At 48.5% G+C, this 21,817-nt stretch overlaps 2 protein-coding genes across 10 annotated transcripts; one reads left to right on the top strand and one right to left on the bottom strand.

Annotated features, from left to right (window-relative positions):
- Positions 1 to 5,888: 5,888 nt before the first annotated feature.
- Positions 5,889 to 7,978, top strand: LOC135633470 (WAT1-related protein At1g21890-like). The gene is made up of 7 exons (XM_065142933.1): positions 5,889 to 6,139; positions 6,224 to 6,286; positions 6,381 to 6,497; positions 6,592 to 6,829; positions 6,945 to 7,103; positions 7,271 to 7,422; positions 7,517 to 7,978. Exons 1-7 carry the CDS (start codon positions 5,949 to 5,951, stop codon positions 7,719 to 7,721), a joined length of 1,125 nt encoding a protein of 374 aa, XP_064999005.1. The 5' UTR covers positions 5,889 to 5,948; the 3' UTR covers positions 7,722 to 7,978.
- Positions 7,147 to 20,773, bottom strand: LOC135633471 (fatty acid elongase 3-like). Of its 9 annotated transcripts, none has more exons than XM_065142938.1 (4): positions 19,767 to 20,773; positions 8,948 to 9,085; positions 7,793 to 7,986; positions 7,147 to 7,704 (listed from the first exon to the last, which is right to left on the bottom strand). In XM_065142938.1, exon 1 carries the CDS (start codon positions 20,719 to 20,721, stop codon positions 19,849 to 19,851), a length of 873 nt encoding a protein of 290 aa, XP_064999010.1. In that variant the 5' UTR covers positions 20,722 to 20,773; the 3' UTR covers positions 7,147 to 7,704; positions 7,793 to 7,986; positions 8,948 to 9,085; positions 19,767 to 19,848. The 9 variants fall into 9 exon arrangements, with proteins under 9 accessions (XP_064999010.1, XP_064999013.1, XP_064999007.1 ...); XM_065142941.1 differs by having other exon boundaries at positions 7,793 to 7,890; XM_065142935.1 differs by having other exon boundaries at positions 7,147 to 7,994.
- Between the last annotated feature and the right edge of the window lie 1,044 nt (positions 20,774 to 21,817).

The following is a 21,817-nucleotide window of genomic DNA, read 5'->3' as shown; positions in this document are numbered from 1 at the left end:
ATTTGTAATTAAATGATGCATAAAATATATATATATTACTAGTCCACATCTTTGTGAAATCCCAATTGTGGTCATGACATTGCCAACATGTTCCCTTGTATTCAAATTTCAAGACAAAAAACTACTTGAGTTGTCTTTTCTTGTTCCTTTGATGTTCATCATGATGTTGATCATATTCAACAACAAGAAGTCGTAATATCCTATTTATTTAAAATTGAGCTTACATGAAAAGAAAAATGCAACGTCCAATAAAGTCGAAAAGAAGACATTTGAATGATATAACACGTCCAATAAAGTAAAAAAGAATAGGATTAGGAGGCAATTGAACCTCCAAACAAAACATAAATCAGATGTTTGATTGTTAGGTATAGAATTACCATTATATGCATGCTTAATTCATGATATATATATATATATACCAATTAAAATATTAAGTTATTTGAGGTTGTTTACCTCTCATAATTGCTCTCTCTGTCTCTCTCAACCATACAAAGATTTGATGAGATCTATTAAACTTCAGGTTTTTTATCCCTAATCAAAGAAGCAAATACCTTATAATTTGCATATGATTTGCAAATTACAACAAATTAAGCTCATCTTGATACATTTTAACTCGTATATCTAAAATTTTAAGAGGATGATAAGATCTAAAGTTGGAAACCTCATCCGATAAGCCTAGAAGATGTCAACTAACTCTATCCTATACCAAAGGAAAATAATAATAATAATAATAATCTTATCTTCTTCCTTTTTCTTTTTCATCATGATGCAACACATGTTATTAATTTATAAGTAATAATGGGTAGTAAGCATTATATCTCTCTTGACAACCTCGTTCTTCTCGTTGAAAACATGCATCACATGTCTTCTCTTTTTTTCTCTGTCTACAACCCATTGTTCCTTCTTTTCATGTATTGGTATCATCATGCTGCCTCCTGTACTATTAATCATACAGGGAATAATAAGGATTATGGTATAGGATGTTCTTATCTTATCAACCTCATTCTTCTCATTGATAACATGGTGATATAAAGTGATGCCTATAAAGAAATGAAAGAATGCAGATGCATGATTGACCTGGGAAAACATGCATGAAATTTAGTACATGCATGCGCTTGACTCAACATCCAGACCAGCAAATAATATAGGAGTGGATACTGATATGCATGGATGAAGACGGTGGCATTTTATTCTGTGGTGTCTGCATCAACCTGTGGGGATACCTTCTCGCTTGGCTTTGCAGGCCGACAAAGCAGGCACAGCTCTGCTCGCCACCGCCGGCCATGATGGGTCTGTCGGCCAAGAGCTGTTGGACCATCTCTCTCTTTCTCTCTCTCTCTCTCTCTCTCTCTATCACAACATTTCAATTCATTTAGAATGTAAAAGCCAACCTAATTTGGTGACCAGTCACTTAAAACTGATTGCAGAAGGCAATTATGGATGAGACTTGTTCTTACCCAGAAGCTTCATCTGTTTCTTCTTTCCTTCACATTGTTTCTTCCTTATTCTTTCCGAATTTAACTCAGTAAATAGAACATTTCTCAGGAATGTAATACGAATTCCTGTAAGCAAAGTGTTCTGCAACAACAGATGAGGCAAATCTATGCAAAGCAAAGCACATCTTGCATTTTAAGCAGTTCAAAGGCAGGCAAGTTCAGCAATGAGCAGCATTGTGTATGTAGCTGACAATGCATTTTGAGCCAAATACTTGGAGAAAAAACAATTAGGTAATATGCCATACAAACAGGTAAAATGTGTGCTCTTTATGGTAAATCATGGAAAGGACATACAATATATTTATCTTCCTAAAGGAACCCTACTGCTTTCTGCTTGACCTCAGTGACACCTGCTTCCTTTTCTTTCTCAAGCTAGGCTGAAACCTGATCAGGTCATAATGCGAGTGGAAGCACCCAAGAAATACAAATATCACCATCCAAAGAGTCTAACTAGAGATGAGGCTTAGGAACTTACTATTAATGAATCCATCAAAGAGATACAACTATGCAAAATACATTAACTCACTGTTAATATGTGGAAGTATATATTTCCTCATAGTCAACTTCACATTTGACCAACCTCTTTCTTTCCTTCTCAACAGAATTAACTTTTGCATATGACAATATTGTCATAGAAGATAAATCTGAGACTATAAATCTAAAGGAAGGCTCAAAGTAAATACCAAAGGCCAAAATGGAGACAGAACCCAAACAATAGGTGTGTAGCTCAACAAGCGTTCAATAAAGGCATGCCACAGTGAGATTCTATTCTCAGACATGTCATGACATGTTACCTACAAGTCAGCAAGTCACAGACAAGAAAGCCCATGCCACAGCCTTGCAAGCAATACTTTCATCTTTGATCCTACTGACCAACTGATCCGGAAAAAATGATCCCCTTTCTTTCCCCCTTCCATTTTCTCCTTTTTTTGGTCTCTCTTTCCTTTCATTTGTACAGGTAAGCCTTCTGATCTGTCTCAAAACTATATGAGCAAATGAAGAAACTACACATATAATAACTCAGTACCATTGGAATCTTAATTACCAATATTTAATCCATTAAAACTTCTAAATATATTGAGCACTTGCCTAACAACTAAAGCATTTGGTACTTAGAAAATACACTTATCGTAATATCAAAGCAAGTTATGAATTTGAATACCTTAAACATTGGCCTGGTGGCAGTGTACCAAACCCATTTACCAAAGGTTAAAGGTTTCAAATCTCATCCGATATATTTCTACTGTTGCATGAAGGTGTTAGCTACCCTAGCGGGTAAAGACTCTAACCATTTATCGGAAGATACGGGGCTCAAATCCCCTTCGCCACTTATCCCCTTTGCAAAAAAAAGAAATGTATATATGAATTTGAATCATGCATTTGTTCCTCTTTTCTGGTATTTAATTAAAAATATTTGTGTGGTGCTCGTTACTCATTTGGACTTGTATTAAGCATTTAGGTTTCATTCACACATCATGATTGGAGACATTTGGAAGAGGGGATATCAAAGCTTACAGATATGTTGGGCACCTTCCTAACAGCAGCTTTATCATGATCTAAGCCTAGTAAAGAGACAAAGTTGCTAACATCTCCGAGACTATTACAACTATACGAGCAAACAACAAACTATACGAAAAATTTAGTAACAGAGGAATCTTAATCAGCAATCTTCTAGTCATAAGACAGAAACGAAAATATCATATGACCATGAAGGATTCTGCAGTCCTTTCACCAAGATTAGGGCTCCGGTTGTCGAGCGACTCCACCCAAGTAGCGGCAGAAAAGACCTGATCTAAGAAAGGAAAGCAAAACAACGATGACAGAGAAAGGAGACATTTGGAAGAGGAGCGATAGAGGGTTTCAAAAGGGGATGAGAGTACACGATCGTGAAGAAACGCTTTGTATAGTGGTGAGTTGCGTTGCGACTCGGTGAATCCCGACTCGGCGTGGCCCGGGGAAGGATTCCGAGTTGGCTTCAGTAACGGACCGAGTCACCGAGTTGAACATGTTCCCCTGGTTGCATTATGCATAATATATATATATATATATATATATATATATATATATATATATATATATATATATATATATATATATATGTGTGTGTGTGTGTGTGTGTGTGTGTGTGTGTGTGTGTGTGTGTGTGTGTTAATTGATAAGGAAAATTGTATAGAAAAATTAGAACAAAAATTAATTGATTGAAAAGATTATTGAAATACCCATATCAAGTTGCATGTCATGTTTTTACTCAAATAAATAAATAAAAATTCATAAAAAAAGTTGCAAAATTATATTAGAGAGTATAAACACAATGTGCAAAATGAATTCTCCTTAGCTCATTCATTTAAGATCAATTCAACATGTTGGGATGTTAGTGTGTTGATGAGAGTGTTAGTTTAGTCTTTGCTTCACATCCTCAATTTGTGCTTCAAGAGCATAGATAGGTGCAAGAAAAGAATGTATGGATGCAATTGAGATTGCGAAGAAATTGCTATTTCCCACTTTAACTCAAGTGATCATCTTATTATTTGATAATCTCATTCAATTATGTGCCATCGTTTCACTCGGTAGGACATCATTCACATCATGCCAAAACGACCTCAAATAATATACAAGCTTTATTATATTCCTGTGTCCCATCTATTCTATATCATTTGGGGTCATCAAAATATTGATATGATATGTTGTCGAGTATGAAAAATAATATAATGTTACATATCTTTATAATTACGTATAGCTCGGGAGATTTGTAATACTCCGATAGCATGATTAGATGTAGTTGAAATTTAAAGAATTAGTATGACTTAATTTATTGGTTCTTGAAAGGATTCTTGATGAAGAACATTCTTTTGTCTTAATTCTTGTGATCCATCAATTCAGAATGCAAACATTCATGCTTATATTTTCATGTCTCTCTTCTTTTTCCTCCAATCGAATAGATGATGCTTAAGCTAGTTTGAGTAGTAACGAAGAGCTATTCTAGACAAAGTTGGAGATGACAAGCCTCCAATCAAATAGATGATCTATTAATAGATTGCATGATCAAAGATGCCTTCTTTTATCTTACACTGACCGGCCATCTTTTTTAGCTTTAATTATCTGGTGATTGATGATGACCTCTGCCCAAAAGCAAAGAAGGCAGTGGCATGAGGGACCTGAGGACTTCACCATAGGATCCCCAAGAAAACCCCAAGCTAAATATATTAATGGTTAGAACAATCACTGGTAAATGCTGTGATAGGATCAATATTCTCAGACTAGATAATGATTTCTCCAAATATAATGTGGACTTCAGATTTTCCTGATCTTTCTATTTTCATGTGATACTAACATGAACGACAGAGGGATCTTAGTTTTATTAGAATTCGAACTAGTTACACTTGATAAGATTCGAAAAATCGGAGAAAGTTGGATCAACCTTGATGCATGAGGTTGAACACCAAATCTCACACCAACAGTATATAACTGGATAGGTACCCATGTCTCAGATGCCTCTTCCACAAATTAGAAGGTACATATTTCTTGGATGCATATGGATCTATCTTCTTGTTTGTTTTCTCGGAGCAGATACAGCTTGAGGTGCAGAAGTTTGAAGATTTGGTGAGACCAAATCCAAATCAGAACTGGTCTCCAAACAAAGTTTTCCTTGTCTTCACAAGCAGAATTGGTCTCCAAACAAATCACGTAAAGCCTGCATGGATAAGGTGGTTTTTACAAGCACCTGTCGCTGCATGTCAATTAAGAAACCAGAGTGGGCAACTGGTCTATTATTGATCTGATAATAATAGAAAGTAGAACTCCAAAACAGAGAGAGAGAGAGAGAGAGAGGATTCCACCTCCCCAACATTATTGTGCATGCACTTTAGCAGTGTCTTCTGTTCCCAACTCATGGTGTTGGCAACCCTTGCTTTCGCCAACCTTACCAGAAGCTTCACCCCCTGGTATTACCCTAGCCTCGGATAAGCTCCAGACTTTGGAGTCCTGAGTCGAGCTCGCCCTACACTGCGCACAACTTGTCCTCATCATATGTAGTAGGAGGCCAGCCCTCATCAGACTGCACTAACTCTTGCTTCCACTGGCCGCGCCTTTGAGGCGTCATCGCGCAATACATGCGATGCGAAACACCAAAAGCAGTGGAGCACTTTAATCAACCCTCTCTTGTGGAGCTTTCTTCCTAAAGTCCCTTTGCGAATCATAGACCCCGAAGACGGAACTGCACCCTCTCGCTTGTAGTTTTCCCTCTTAAGTCCCTTTCCGAATTATAGACCATGAAGACCGCACTGCCCTTTAGTTTGGTGTCGTTTATGGACGAGCATAATGGAGTGCGGTGGCCTTACGTGAGGGCCGTGGCTTCTCCTTCCCCTATATAAGCCTGCATTAGGGTTTCGAGCTCTGCATGCATTGTGAGGTCGGAGCGAGGAGAAGCGTGTGTAGTAGAAGATAGCAAGCAGCATGGGTGTCGGTGAGGTTTGGAGGAGTGTGAGACCGTACTTGGCCATGGTGTTCTTGCAGTTTGGCTACGCAGGCATGTACGTGGTCTCGGTGGTCTCGCTCAAGCAGGGCATGAGCCATTACGTGCTTGTCGTCTACCGCAACGCCATCGCCGCCGCTGTCATCGGTCCATTCGCGCTGTGGTTCGAAAGGTTCGTCTCCCTCTTCCACGCTCCACACATATAGCGTGTGTTGTGCTTCATCTTATGCGAGAGAGGTTGATCGTATCACTGCAGGAAAGGCAGGCCCAAGATGACACTCCCCATCTTCCTCAAGATCATGGCTCTCGCACTGCTGGAGTATCGATCCACAAACCATACACTGTTTGAGTTACTGCATTGTGCATCAAATCTGGCTATTATTTGACACAAGCATCACATCGATTTCATTCAGGCCAGTGCTGGACCAAAACTTCTACTACATGGGCACCAAGAACACATCGGCAAGCTTCTCCTCTGCTCTCTACAACATCCTGCCTGCGGTCACATTCGTGAACGCCATTATTCTGAGGTGAAAGCTCGATCTCTCCACCAGCTACCTATGTATCTGATCTGCTACTGCACGTACGGCATCTCACATCAATCGCATGCCGTTTCGTGATCAGAATGGAGATAATAGATATCAAGAAGCGGCGTAGTCAGGCGAAGATCTTTGGGACCGCGGTGACGGTGATGGGTGCGCTGATCATGATACTGTACAAAGGTCCGATCATGGAGTTCGTGTGGAACAGAGGGCGCCACCACCGTGCTGAGGCTGCCGCCCTGAGCGATGCGCACTGGCTCGCCGGCACCTTCATGCTACTCTTCAGCTGCTTCTGCTGGTCTGCTTTCTTCATACTCCAAGTAATCTCTTCTACCTTCTCTCTCTCTCTCTCTCTCTCTCTCTCTCTCTCTCTCTCGGACTGTGTTGGCCATGTGAAAGAACTGTTGATTCACTTTGGGGGAATTGGGGGTGCAGTCGCATACCTTGAAGGCGTACCCTGCAGAGCTCTCCTTGAGCACCTTGATATGCGTCTTGGGCGCTGGACAAGGTGGCGCAGTGGCTCTCTTCATGGAACGCGGCGTCAAGCCTTGGTCGATAGGGTTCGACATGAGACTCTTCACCGCCATCTACTCGGTAAGATTACACTTCTCACTGATATAGGACAACGACTGATGGATACTCTGAATCAGATGATCAATACTCCCAAAAGATTAAGCTTTTTATGAAATGATCGCGTGTACATATATATAGAGGGAGAGAGAGAGAGAGAGAGATGCTGACAAATCATCTCTTTTGCACAGGGCATCATGTGCACGGGGATGGCATATTATCTACAGGCCGTGGTAATGAAGGAGAGAGGGCCCGTCTTCGTGACCGCCTTCAGCCCTCTCTGCATGATCATAGTGGCCTTCATGGGCTCCACCATTCTTGCAGAGGAGATCGCTCTCGGGAGGTACCGCTTCTCTAACCATCGCATTACCTTCTCCTCTACACACACACACACACACAGCGCAACTCACCTGAGTTATCTCGGAAACCATTGACAGGGTGATCGGCGCGGTTGTCATAGTCATCGGCCTTTACTCTCTTATATGGGGGAAGAGCGCCGACCATTTGAGCCAGTCCACGGACAACTCCGGTGGAAAAAAGCATGGCGCACTCGAGCTACCCAAGTCCGTCGACGACGCCATGGCCGCCAACTCCGTCGACTTCGTCGCCATCGTCGACATCCCACCTGCGAAGAAACCTTGAGGGCTTAATCTCGGCCATGCCATGGCCATTAGCAGCAAGACCAACTTTATGTATCGCCTCTATGAACCAACCAGTCACCAACGTATAAGTGATGTTCTGCATCATAAATTCTTCATCTCTCATCTCCTGTAGTTCTCGATGATGCACACGGTGCCGATGTTGGAAGGATCTGTAGAGGTCGTCATAATGACCCTCCTCAGATTAGCTGCTTTAGTACCTTTTTCCTTGATAGAAACTTGCTTCACTCATTGACTATACCCTAAAGCTGGAGCACTAATGAGAATTATTATAAACTAAACATGCATGCACATTGCTAAGACAAGCCAAATAATGCAAGCTTTGATAGTACAGAGCATGCCATGGTGAGCTTGTTGGGTCAAAGAACTATTAAGAGCCAATAGCATTTATTAGAGAGATCTGAGGAAATGAGAACCTGGTGAAATTGTAATCTTCTTGGTAAAAGTATTTATTATTAATAGAAAAAAAATTAGATTACTCACTTCTAAGTTAACATAAATTTATTAAATTAAAAGAAATAATACAAAGATATAAAATATCAAAAATAACTCCAATATTTTTAACATCACAATCAGTTTCTAAAGGCTAACAATATAAATTAAGTTTCAACCAAATAATTAATTTATAGTAGCTAATGAAGATTAATTACAATAACACATGCAAGTTTTCAAATTTTGTGTTCTAAACTCAGATTTAAAAGCATAACTACCAAAAATGGGTCATCTGTCAGCTCAATATATTTTTTGTACTGTCAGTAGTGAATCATACTATTCAATGATCTAATTACCAAAAAAAAGATACAGCACACAAAATAAGCAACATCACTGGTCACACAAAGCTAAACACAAGCACTATGAAAATTGAACTCATCCGGAGTTATGCCAGAGTAAGCCATCCAATGAGATGCATCCGAGGAAGCTAATATGTCTGATTACTACTATGAGATGTATCAGATAGCAAGCACCTGGACACCGGAACAGCGGTGTACATGTAGAAGTACTTGCACATACAACAAAGGTTGGCGACATTCTAACAGGATCTGCTTATTTAAAGATTCAAAGTTTTGTGTGAAAAGATGCTGATAATTTTATTTCCATATTGATTAGCTAAGAAGGATAATATATGATACTAGTGACTGTTTCATGCACCGCGGAATCTTTTCTGATCACATTCATGTAAAAGGGAATTAATAAGAGAGATAGACTTACAACATGACTGTTGAAGGTGATGTGCTCTGGTCAGAAGCCAACAGATGCATTTAGGGATCAATTTGCTTTGATCTGTCAATTTGAAGATCCAAATGATAAAAGCAACACGATAAATCTGCTCTGGAGCTTATTTTTCACCTTTTAGATGCAAAATCAAGCCAATCAGTGTAGAACTTTGTATGGTCAAATTTCGAAATCCAAATTACCAAGAAGAGTACCAGAATACTTGCAGGTAGGACAAGCATTTGCAAATAATTAAAGCTCAGCAAAGAATTGATTTTGCAAATTGATAGCTTAATTAGTCATACCTGATGAGGGAAATAATGGCGACAAGACTAGCTGACGTCACCTGTCCCATCACGCCTCAGCACCTGGTCAAACTGGCCAACACGTTGACCGAGGCGCCATTAATACCAGCCTGCCCCTTTGCCAAAACTCAAGTCTAACACGTTGACCGAGGCACATTAATGCCAACCTGCCCCTGCAAGTGGGCAGCTTTGGAAGCAGATTGCTTCCCTATAAATACCCTCTTGCTCATTAGAAGAGGGGGGGACTCAGAGGGAAAAAACTCCCACTTCAGATGACACACTCACACTCCACACTTGGAAGGAGACATCTCTTCCTCCAAAACCCCTTTCACATCGCTAACTTAGCCGTCGGAGGGGTCGGGCCGAGCATCTCGGCCCGACCTTTGTGCAGGTACCAGACGGTCGACTCTTCAGGTGCTGTGGCCGACCTGCCGACCCGAGCTGTGCCGACCTGCCAACCCGAGCTGCCGCTGACCCGAGCTGCGGTCGACCTGCGGACCCGACGTCCCGACCCGAACCGCCACACACAGCCGCCGGGAGACCTCGAGGAGCGCCCCCCACGGAGATCACCGCATTCCGGACCCGAACCAAGCCGCATCGGCTCCGAGGCCACGGCTAAAAAGTTACTTTCCGTAACAGAATGGCGCTAGAAGGAGGGCCCGGAATGACGGTACGTTAGTCTTCTCCTTGGTTGCTCCACTGCAGCCGACCTGCACCAGCAGCAGCGACTTCTGGGACTGTTCTCGGCTCCTCGGCCCCACGCGCGCGCCTCCGCCCGCGTCGGCCCCTCGGTCCCACGCGCGCGGCCCGCTGGTTGCCGGTCTCCGCCAGGGGATACAGCCACTCGATCAAGGGCCTGACGCTCTCGTCGGACGGCGTCGTGGTCCAGATGAGTCACGGCCGGATCGCGCCCCGCCCGGAGCCGACGGGCTCGCCGTCCACGGGCGAGTACTATGTCGACGCCTCGGGGGGTGATCTCCAGGTCGATGTGTTGAACTGAACGCTAGCCAACGGCAGCCTCGCGCCCAAGTCGTGGACCGACTACCTCTACTTGTCGGTCGGCAGCACTCTCTCCAACGCCGGCGTAAGCGGGCAAGCCTTTCACCACGGACCTCATATCAGCAATGTCCACGAGCTCGATATGGTCACAGGCAAGGGCGAGCTGATAACATGCTCAGAAGAGCAGAACTCAGAGCTGTTCCATGGAGTTCTCGGTGGTCTTGGACAGTTTGGGATCATCATCAGAGCCCGGATTGCACTGGAGACAGCTCCTCACGGGGTGAGATGGATCCGAGTACTATACTCCGACTTCGCGGCCTTCACCAGAGACCAAGAGCTCCTCGTCTCGCTCCACAGCGCCCAGCGGAGCGAAAGGTTCGACTACATCGAAGGCTTCGTCATCATTGATGAAGGCCTCATCAACAACTGGAGGTCGTCCTTCTTCTCCCCCAAGAACCCTGTTAAGGTAAGCTCTGTTCACTCCAACACGCTGCTGCCTCGCTGCCTCGGCTCCTCGGCCTCGTGCGCAGCCAGCAAGCAGCCTCGCTGCCTTGGCCACTCGGCCTCATGCGCGGCCAGCAGCCTCGCTGCCTTGGCCACTCGGCCTCATGCGCGGCCAGCAGCTCGCTGCCTCGGCCACTCGGCCCCATGCGCAGCAAGTAGCACGCTGCCTTGCTGCCTCGGCTCCTCGGCCTCACGCGCAGCCAGCAAGCAGCCTCGCTGCCTCGGCCACTCGGCCTCACGCGCAGCTAGCACGCTGCCTTACTGCCTTGCTGCCTCGCTGCCTTACTGCCTTGCTGCCTCGCTGCCTCGGCTCCTCGGCCTCGTCCGCAGCCAGCAAGCAGCCTCTCTGCCTCGGCCTCGGCCACACACCGCCGAGATCCACCTCGGCCACACACTGCCGAGATCCACCTCGGTGCAGCCAGCCCGCGCGCCTCGGCCCCACGCGCGCGACCAGCCCGAGCACCTTGGCCACTCGGCCTCATGCGCAGCCAGCAAGCAGCCTCGCTGCCTTGGCCACTCGGCCTCATGCGCGGCCAGCAGCCTCGCTGGCTTGGCCACTCGCCCTCATGCGCGGCCAGCAGCCTCGCTGCCTTGGCCACTCGGCCTCATGCGCGGCCAGCAGCTCGCTGCCTCGGCCACTCGGCCCCATGCGCAGCAAGTAGCACGCTGCCTTGCTGCCTCGCTGCCTCGGCTCCTCGGCCTCACGCGCAGCCAGCAAGCAGCCTCGCTGCCTCGGCCACTCGGCCTCACGCGCAGCTAGCACGCTGCCTTACTGCCTTGCTGCCTCGCTGCCTCGCTGCCTTACTGCCTTGCTGCCTCGCTGCCTCGGCTCCTCGGCCTCGTCCGCAGCCAGCAAGCAGCCTCTCTGCCTCGGCCTCGGCCACACACCGCCGAGATCCACCTCGGTGCAGCCAGCCCGCGCGCCTCGGCCCCACGCGCGCGACCAGCCCGAGCACCTTGGCCACTCGGCCTCATGCGCGGCCAGCAGCCTCGCTGCCTTGGCCACTCGGCCTCATGCGCGGCCAGCAGCTCGCTGCCTCGGCCACTCGGCCCCATGCGCAGCAAGTAGCACGCTGCCTTGCTGCCTCGCTGCCTCGGCCACTCGGCCTCACGCGCAGCTAGCACGCTGCCTTACTGCCTTGCTGCCTCTCTGCCTCGCTGCCTTACTGCCTGCCTTGCTGCCTCGCTGCCTCGGCTCCTCGGCCTTGTCCGCAGCCAGCAAGCAGCCTTGCTGCCTCGGCCACACACTGCCGAGATCCACCTCAGTGCAGCCAGCCCGCGCGCCTCGGCCCCACGCGCGCGACCAGCCCGAGCACCTCGGCCACACACCGCCGAGATCCACCTCGGCCACACACTGCCGAGATCCACCTCGGTGCAGCCAGCCCGCGCGCCTCGGCCCCACGCGCGCGACCAGCCCAAGCACCTCGGCCACTCGGCCCCATGCGCGGTCTGCCCGCCTGCATCGTGCCACTCGGCCGCATGGCCCTCGCGACCACGCCTGCGCGGTCAACCCGACGCACGTCGTGCTACTCGGCCGCATGGCCCTCGCGACCACGCCTGCGCGGTCAGCCCGACGCACTGTAACGGACAAACTTCTAAACAAGATGTTGGATGTAATGCTTATGTCTGTCCGTTGTCTTTTGGCATGTTCATGCCTTGTATAGCAGGTAGAGGGGCGGCCGAAGGCTTATAAGTCCCATTTTAGTTGGGTTGGTGGCCTCTTTAGGCTTGTAAATAAAGGTTGTGTCATGTGGACACGTTCGAGAGCTTTTCGGTCTGTAATGGACCATTTTACCCTTTGTTGTGCAACTATTCAGAGCTTGTAAAGTCTGTTTGTAATTTGCATTGTCTATGAAGTGTTTTTCGGACATGTTTGCTTGTGGATCCCGATTGAGGCGTTCTCTTTAACCCGTTCTCTCTTTTGTTGGTCCTAAGGGACAATGGGAGGCTTCGGGGAGGCTGACCTTTGCGGACGGACGCGCGAGGGTGCCGCACGTCTTAGGCAAAATCAGCTAAGGTCGTGACAATATGGTATCAGAGCGGGACAAGCACTCATAGAAACACTTGACATGCAAATGTGGGGGACCTAGCGGGGCTGCATTGAGGGCAGTCAGCAACGCGTGACCGTTTGAGGGAAAACGGGCATGGAGATGTAGGGAAAAGAGTCGCTCAGAGGAGCGAGCATCTGAGATTGGCATTCAGAGGAATGGCCAACCCTTCGCGCAAGAGGCACCACGAGAATAGGCAAGCTTGGAAGAATTTGGAGCGCACAAAGGTTGGGATGGCTGAGTTTGAGCTACGGCTCAACGTTGACAACCATACTTGATGGTGCTCTAGGCAGGCGAGGCGCTTGGCAAGAATGAGACCATCCAAGGTGGAATGAGTTGCTCAACGACCAAAAGAGTTATGCAAAGCTCACAGAGGTGAGGGGAATTGCTAACTCGAAGAATTTGGTACTCATGCATGGGCTTGTATGCGGACGATGGAATGTTCGTGGCCATCCCAAGGCGGCCGAGACTCGGCGCCAATGGAGCATTAAAACTTTCTCTTCGGCATGCAAAGGATACGTCCGTAGAAGGCTGAAGTGTGCAACGAGTTCAGCATATTGCTAGGCCTTGAGGGGTGCAGTGGTGGCTGTATTGACGTGGAGGCGCAATCTAGCAAGTGCGTTTGCAAGAGGCAGAACAATGCACAGTTTGTTCAGCAAATCGGAGTAGTCCAAGGGGATGGTGGTCTCCAAAACGAAGAGAGATATTGCTCCAACGGGATAGTTATCCAGGAGGGATAAGTATCGGCACTCCAGAGGGAGAATCATGTGAGACAGACTTCACATGTTGAGGAGGAGTACCTCACGAACAACAACTCCACGAAGCTCAATGGACCGAGCAAGCAGCGAGGAGTTGCCGCATGATCTCGCTCGAGAGAATGCATTGGTGGATGCATTGCGAGATCAAGTGGGGGAGCGACCTGAAGCAACTTAAATGAAGGCACACTTAGAGTCGATATGGAGATCGGACTCAAGGGAGGGTTGACCCGTGGAATGGTGGGCGCGAGGGCCACCATCGACTCAATGCAAAAACGAGGAGCGGAGCAACTTGGGTGTAACTTGGCGAAGTACCCAAGCCGCCTGAAGGGAGCCAGCAGAGAAGTTGGAACATGGAGCAGAAGCACAGTGCTTTCCTTAGACAGAGGTCAAAGACATGAACTCTTGCAGAGGCAAGGGTAGGATCATGTTGTTCCATGGGTCCTTCATCCTGACGGAGCGGACTCATCTTGCATGGTGCCAAAGACGAAAGGAGCTTCGCGGCACATGCACCTTAACTCGGAAGAGCATTTGATGGAGGAACTAAGGCGACTCAACTTGCGGAGGCGAAGTTGGGTTCAGAAGGCCTTAGCACGGGGCAAGAGGACGCAGAGGCGGGTACTCTTGAAGAATATGCCACAGTGTTGCCATTCAAGTTGCTATGAAGGAAGCAGTGCGCAGTGGAGATTGTGCTGGTAGGGGTAGAGGCCCAGGATCCAGACAATGGTGCACATATTACAGTTAAGTCGGTGGACTTCGAGAGCTACTAGGCGACGGACTGTCCTAGAGCGGTGCTTCATCTAGGTGTGACCCAAGAGTGGGTGGATGAAGGTCGATTGCCAGAGGAGCGAACAAAATCGAAGGTGGAAGGGACCCTGCGATGTATTGGCAGAGGCCACACATGGAGGGTTCACAACTTGGAGTTTATTCCACAAGGATCAGAATGCAATGGAGATGTCACCAGGAGGCGACATGGTGCAGCGGATCGTGGTGGAACAGTTCGTGGCAATGCGATACACACAATCTGTCCCGTGAGGGATGAGATCATATGGAGGTATGATCGGGAGCTACTGGGAGCTCCGCTTTGGTGAACAACACGACGGCAAGAAGGGCTATGGATTCAAGGAGTGAAGGCCATGGTACCGCAGAGGCGGGTCTTCCGGGCGTGCACCGAATTTTGCATCGGATGAAAACCTTGGTCATCAGCATATGGGGGCTGGGTTCCACCAAGGGAAAAGTTCGAATGCAAGTACCAGTGAGTTCCATGGGAGGGACTTGATCATGCAGAGGTATGATCGAAGCAGCTGGAGAGTTGGACTGCTCCAGAGCTCATATTCGCTTAAGGGAACCCGACAAGTCAGAGGACAAGGTCGAGTAAGCGAACGTTGCTACCAAGGAAGCTAAGGAGAACAGAATCGCTGCAAACTCTACAACGTGATGGCAGAGGCCATGCATGGGAGTTGCAGTCTGTCTTTTCATCGACCAAACGGACTGCTTGGAGAACACAGTGGTGTTGAAGCAGGGGGTCGAAAGGGGCGAGGAAGCGACGACGAGTCCAGAGGGACTTAGCTACCCAAAATCAAGCATCAGTTAGAATGGAGGTGGACTCAGAGGAGTGCCACGGAGACATCTCTACTGATTGTGAAGAAAAGGGATACAGAGGCGAGGCGACGGATAGTAGGGCCATGGGCATGGCAGCGCCATGGTACCGCAGAGGCGGGACTTCCGTGCAAGTCATTGATCCCTTGCTCTCATGGAGGGAGAGCGCTTGGTCGTGAAAGGGGCCGAGGAGGTGGAGCATGCAGAGGCAATCTCCAAGTACCGAGACAAGGCTGAAGGGCAGAGGCCAAGAAACTTCGTAAGACCGGTGTCAACAAGTTTCTCATCAAGATAGCCGTAAGTGAAGGACTTCAGGTCATGCGAGGGTGCACGACCAAGGAACGAAGCAAGCAGTACACGGTGCTGTACCTTTACTACTCAGTGGAGTAGGCGGCAGGGTTGATGGAGAAGACGGTACAATCCCAGAGGCGACCTCATCTATCAGAGAATTACTCCAAGTTGGGGTGAAAACTTCTTGCATTCCAGAAGTTCAATGACATTGAGAAGGTGAATTACAGTAGCTAACTCAATGCAAGGAGTGCAAACACTTCAAGTGCTTCAGAAGTGTGAGCAAAGAGCAGGCGAAGGCCAGTAACCAGCTCGATGCATGAAGTACAACCTCGAGGAGGCGGGCGAAGTCAAGTAACTTTTGCCTTCTCAACTCTTAAGAGAATGGGCGAAACTGAGTACCCCAATTCTCTTATCTATCCAGCAGAGGAGCGCTGCACAAGTTCAAAGACCCTTCGAAGATAATGGAAGACAATAGTTGTCAAATCCTCACCAACGGTGATCAGTGCTACTGAGAGTAGATTGTCCGCCTCATTTCCCTACGAAATGCCAATCGAAAGCGGAAGTGATGCGAACTTACTTGGATGTGACAACTAACTGAAAGAAGAGTCAATGAGCAGATTTTGTGGAGGAAGGACCCAAAACTTCGGAAGTTTGCGAGGCGATGCTCGTTAAAGCTCCAACAAGCATCCACCCAGTTCAAGCAGTATGGGGAAATTTTGAGAAACTGGCGCAGTAAAGATGGTCTTTTCCTTCATCTGGCGGATCCACAGGAATCAACAAGGATCAACACAACTCAGCCAACCCCCCACACCAGAGTCAGAGTCATTGGTGAGTTGAAGCAGCATGGCGGATCAAAGGTTCGACTACTCAGAAACAGCAGCGGAGAGCAGCTGGGAGCCAGGAGGCGCATTGCAGCTGGAGCGGAAGATTGAAGACTCAGCAAAGGCGAAGAGTTGCAGTGTTCACAAAGGCTTCGACGAGGACGTCGAAGGGATAAGTGGGGGAGAATGTAACGGACAAACTTCTAAACAAGATGTTGGATGTAATGCTTATGTCTGTCCGTTGTCTTTTGGCATGTTCATGCCTTGTATAGCAGGTAGAGGGGCGGCCGAAGGCTTATAAGTCCCATTTTAGTTGGGTTGGTGGCCTCTTTAGGCTTGTAAATAAAGGTTGTGTCATGTGGACACGTTCGAGAGCTTTTCGGTCTGTAATGGACCATTTTACCCTTTGTTGTGCAACTATTCAGAGCTTGTAAAGTCTGTTTGTAATTTGCATTGTCTATGAAGTGTTTTTCGGACATGTTTTCTTGTGGATCCCGATTGAGGCGTTCTCTTTAACCCGTTCTCTCTTTTGTTGGTCCTAAGGGACAATGGGAGACTTCGGGGAGGCTGACCTTTGCGGACGGACGCGCGAGGGTGCCGCACGTCTTAGGCAAAACCAGCTAAGGTCGTGACAGCACGTCGTGCTACTCGGCCGCATGGCCCTCGCGAACACGCCCACGCGGCTTGCCCGCCTGCGCCGTGTTCCTTGGCCCCATGTTCCCGAGACAGACCTGCGCGGCTTGCCCGCCTGCGTCGTGTTCCTTGGCCCCATGTTCCCGAGACAGACCTGCGCGGTCTGCCCGCCTGCATCGTGCTCCTTGGCACCATGTTCCCGAGACGCGCCTGCGCGGTCGGCCCTCCTGCGCCGAACCCCTCGGCCACACGATGCTGAGCTCCCCTCAGAACGGCCCGCCCGCCTGAGCGGTGTTACTCGGCCGCAGCCTACCTGCGCCGAGCTTCTCGGCCCCACACCGCCGAGTTCACCTCGGCGTGGCCTGCCCGCCAGAATCGAGTTCCCGGCTTTTGCCATATCCCTCGGCCATAGACGGCCGAGCCCACCTCAGTGCGGCTTGCCCGCCTGCATCATACTCCTCGGCAACATGTTGCCCGAGACCACCTCTGATCGGCTTGCCCGACGGAGTTGTGCTTCTCGGCTACGTGTCGATCGAGACACGCCCACGCGGCCTGCCTGCCTGTCGTGCTCCTCGGTTCATAGCCCGAGTCGCTCCAGTTCGACCTCCGACTTGCGACTCGCCGGCTCGGCCCATCACCCGAGACATGCCTACGCGGCCTACCGCTTGATCGTGCTCCTCGCCCGCACGTTGTCCAAGACCACGACCTCTGCTCGGCTTCCCGATTGAGATGTGCTCATCGGTCGCACGTCGCCCATAACCCGAGACACACCCGCGCGACCTCCCCGCCTGCGTCGTGCTCCTTGGCTCATAGCCCGAGTCGCTCCAATTCGATCTCCAACTTGCGACTCGCTGGCTCAGAGCATAGCCTGAGTCGCTCCAGTTCGATCTCTGACTTCCGACTCGCCGGCTCAGAGCATAGCCCGAGTCGTTCCAGTTCAGTTCCCGACTTGCAACTCGTCGATCCAGTCATATTACGAGTCGCTCCAGTTCGGCCTCCGACTTGCGACTCGTCGATCCAGTCATATTACGAGTCGCTCCAGTTCAGTTCCCGACTTGCGACTCGTCGATCCGGTCATATTACGAGTCGCCCCAGTTCATTTCCCGACTTGCGACTCGTCGATCCGCTCATTACGAGTCGCTCCAGTTCGGCCTCCGACTTGCGACTCGTCGATCCGCTCATTACGAGTCGCTCCAGTTCAGTTCCCGACTTGCGACTCGTCGATCCGCTCATTACGAGTCGCTCCAGTTCGGCCTCCGACTTGCGACTCGTCGATCCGCTCATTACGAGTCGCTCCAGTTCAGTTCCCGACTTGCAACTCGTCGATCCAGTCATATCACGAGTCGCTCCAGTTCGGCCTCCGACTTGCGACTCGTCGATCCGGTCATATTACGAGTCGCCCCAGTTCATTTCCCGACTTGCGACTCGTCGATCCGCTCATTACGAGTTGCTCCGACTTGCGACTCGCCGGCCCAACCTGTCCAACAGCCTTATGCTCGGCTCCATTCTCCCCGAAATTGCGTCCGCACGGCCAGCCCACTTGAAGACAGAAGCCATGCATCGGGCTCCTCTTGCGTTACAACCGACGCATAGCTCCTTACGGGGGGGGGGGATATGATGAGGGAAATAATGGCGACAAGACTGGCTGACGTCACCTGTCCCATCACGCCTCAGCACCTGGTCAAACTGGCCAACACGTTGACCGAGGCGCCATTAATACCAGCCTGCCCCCTGCCAAAACTCAAGTCTAACACGTTGACCGAGGCACATTAATGCCAACCTGCCCCCTACAAGTGGGCAGCTTAGGAAGCAGATTGCTTCCCTATAAATACCCTCTTGCTCATTAGAAGAGGGGGTGGGGGGACTCAGAGGGAAAAAACTCCCACTTCAGAGGACACACTCACACTCCACACTTGGAAGGAGACATCTCTTCCTCCAAAACCCCCTCCACATCGCTAACTTAGCCGTCGGAGGGGGCGGGCCGAGCGCCTCGGCCCGACCTTTATGCAGGTACCAGACGGTCGACTCTTCAGGTGCTGTGGCCGACCTGCCGACCCGAGCTGCGGCCGACTTGCCGACCCGAGCTGCGGTCGACCTGCCGACCCGAGCTGTGCCGACCTGCCAACCCGAGCTGCCGCTGACCCGAGCTGCGGTCGACCTGCGGACCCGACGTCCCGATCCGAACCGCCACGCACAGCCGCCGGGAGACCTTGAGGAGCGCCCCCCACGGAGATCACCGCATTCCGGACCCGAACCAAGCCGCATCGGCTCCGAGGCCACGGCTAAAAAGTTATTTTCCGTAACAATACCCTTGTCTTATGAAATTCCCTATTCATGAGATATAATTTTCAGAACTGAGACTTCACTAGTCTTGCTAAAAGCATTGGCAGACACCAAAAAAGTAGCCTATGTTTGAATTTTTTTTTATCTAATGTAGCTCCAATTTGATAGCAAATACCAATTTAGTGCAGCAAAATCTTGTTCTTCTACTTGCTACATATAAACCATGGTAACTTTTGTTTAGTTGCATATAAAAATCCCTCAAAGTACATTAGCCAAATTTAAAACCAAAAGAGGGTGAAGGAACTCAAACATATACTCCTACATTCTTTGGCATTCGAATTAGTAGAGCTCTTAAGAATTTGGGTCTCTTTAAGGGATACAAGTTGTAGTGCTGAAGAAGAAACACCCAATTTCTTGACCAATGCTAGAATAAAATGCACAAACAAATTGAGCAAAGTAAAAAAGGGTTTCAAGGTTCTTCAATCTTCTGAATTGAATCGGATCCCAACTCGTGTTGCTCGTTTCCAAGTTTCAAAGATAAGCTTAAAAATAAGGAGAGAAGAATAAATATGGCTTACAAAGTTCCACGCCTCCTCGGGTCCCGTCACCGCCCGGTCGAGAATGGCTGAGGAATCGAACCATCACCGCTGCGGGGGAGCGTCATGACTCCGCCGCCTTCGGCGAGGCGGCGGCGGCGGCCTTCGTCTTGGGTTTCTTCTTGGCCTCCTTATACGCCTTGAGGTGGAAGTCGATGAAGAGGGCGAGGAGCGACGCGTTGAAGACAGCGTTGAAGAGCCAGCCGCGCATCCCTTCGCACCCGCCGCCTGTGAAGTGGTACCAGAGGAAGATCCCGGAGACGAGGAAACTGAAGACGAACTGGGCGATCTGGAGATCCGTGACGGCCCTCTTCCAGCGCGGGGGCCACCGCCGGCCGGCGCTACTGGAGAAGTAGTAGGCGTACATGACGACGTGGACGGCGGCGTTGGTGACGAGGGCGATCGGCATGAGGGACTGCGCGGTGGCGAGCCAGACGTAGCACATGACTACGACGACGGCGTGGTGGTAGACGTGGAGGAAGGTTAGGCGGCGACGGGGGCCGGCGAGGAGGATGAGGAGGGTGTCGCCGAGCTCGTAGAGCTTGGAGAGGTAGAAGACGTGGGCCCAGAAGAAGAGGGGGCCGGCCCGGGGGATGGCGGAGGTGGGGAAGCAGAAGAGCCAGCGGGGGGAGGGGAGGCGCGCGGTGGCCGAGAGGGCGCAGCCGGCGGCCATGGCGGCGGAGAGGATGAGAAGGAGGAGGTTATGGGCGGAGGAGAGGAGGCGTAGGAGGGCTGGTGAGGGGTGGGGGAGAGGGATTATGCTGCGGCCGAAGAGGAAAACGAGGGTGAGGTAGGTGGCGACGGCGGTGGCGACGAAGGGGACGGATGCGCCAAACGTCTCGTTGGGCCTCCACTCGAAGGATTCGATGACCGGGTGCTCCACCAGCAGCCGGCGCAGTTGCCCCTGCACCCAAGTCGCCATTCTCCCCACTTCCATGGTCTCCTCTTCTCTGCTGCTCCGCCTCCTGGTTTATTGGTGGAGACGGATTTGGATGTTCGAACGTGTACTCGTGCTCGACTCCGATAACCCAAACTTAATTATCGGATTCGGGGTCAGGATCCAATCGATTCAACCTAATAATAATAATATTAGAGCTAATTATATATTAGCTCCGTAGATAAATCTAATTAGCATCTTGATCTTATACTTAAAAAATTATATTAAATTTTTTATAGTTACGAAAGATAAAACATTTAACCTCGTTACTCTAATATTGTCGGTTTTTCTGACAAAACATAATACATAATAACAATGACATGAAAATGATAGAAAAAAAATAATTTTAACGACGGTGATTGATGGTGACATCATAGTTGTTATGATGAGAGTGGTCGATAACAATGACACAGTGATTAGCTTTATCGATATTGATCTAAATATCAACGACAAGAAAGATAAAAAAGCAAAGTGATAAAGTATTTACGTCGATATTGAATGAGGAAGAAGAGGAAGATGAGATATTTGTATCATCAATGATAAGAAGAGGAGGAACGTGAGGTAGAGCAATGCAGTGTCATTTATACATGTGTTGTCATGTGTTGCCATCGTTAAAGTCGACAGCATTAAGATAAATAAGATTAAATATTTTACTTTCATAATTATAGAGATTTTAATATATATATTTTTATTTAAGGACTAAGATGTTAAAGAATTCTAAGTATACGAGTAATATATAATTAGCCCATAATATTATAAAATATTTTGCTAACCCAAAAGAATTAAGAAATTTTAAAAAATAAAAAAAATATCTTTTTAAAAAAATTAAATATTATATTTTTTCCCCTCGAAAGTCTTTCATATTTTACAACACAAATAATTTACAATATAGAACATTAAAGAATAACAATCAATATCTCATACGAACTCCATTATTATAGGGGTTAGCATTTATAGCTATGATACATTGCTTCCAAATTATCACTCGGACACGAGTCTTACTTGATGGACTTAAAATGATTGATCTTTCTAGACTCTTTAAGATTACGAATTAATCTAACTTTTTATAATTAATCAATTATACTAAAATATGGAT

Source organism: Musa acuminata, chromosome BXJ3-3 (assembly GCF_036884655.1).
Source record: "Musa acuminata AAA Group cultivar baxijiao chromosome BXJ3-3, Cavendish_Baxijiao_AAA, whole genome shotgun sequence".
NCBI classification, from domain to species: Eukaryota; Viridiplantae; Streptophyta; class Magnoliopsida; order Zingiberales; family Musaceae; genus Musa; species Musa acuminata.
This window is presented reverse-complemented; position numbering and strand designations above follow the sequence as displayed.

Coding starts and splice junctions, on each gene's coding strand:
- LOC135633470 (XM_065142933.1), top strand. CDS start 5,949: ATGGGTGTCGGTGAGGTTTGGAGGAGTGTGAGACCGTACTTGGCCATG. Junction 6,140..6,223: donor TTCGCGCTGTGGTTCGAAAG/GTTCGTCTCCCT, acceptor GTATCACTGCAG/GAAAGGCAGGCCCAAGATGA. Junction 6,830..6,944: donor CTGCTTTCTTCATACTCCAA/GTAATCTCTTCT, acceptor TTGGGGGTGCAG/TCGCATACCTTGAAGGCGTA.
- LOC135633471 (XM_065142935.1), bottom strand. CDS start 20,721: ATGGAAGTGGGGAGAATGGCGACTTGGGTGCAGGGGCAACTGCGCCGG.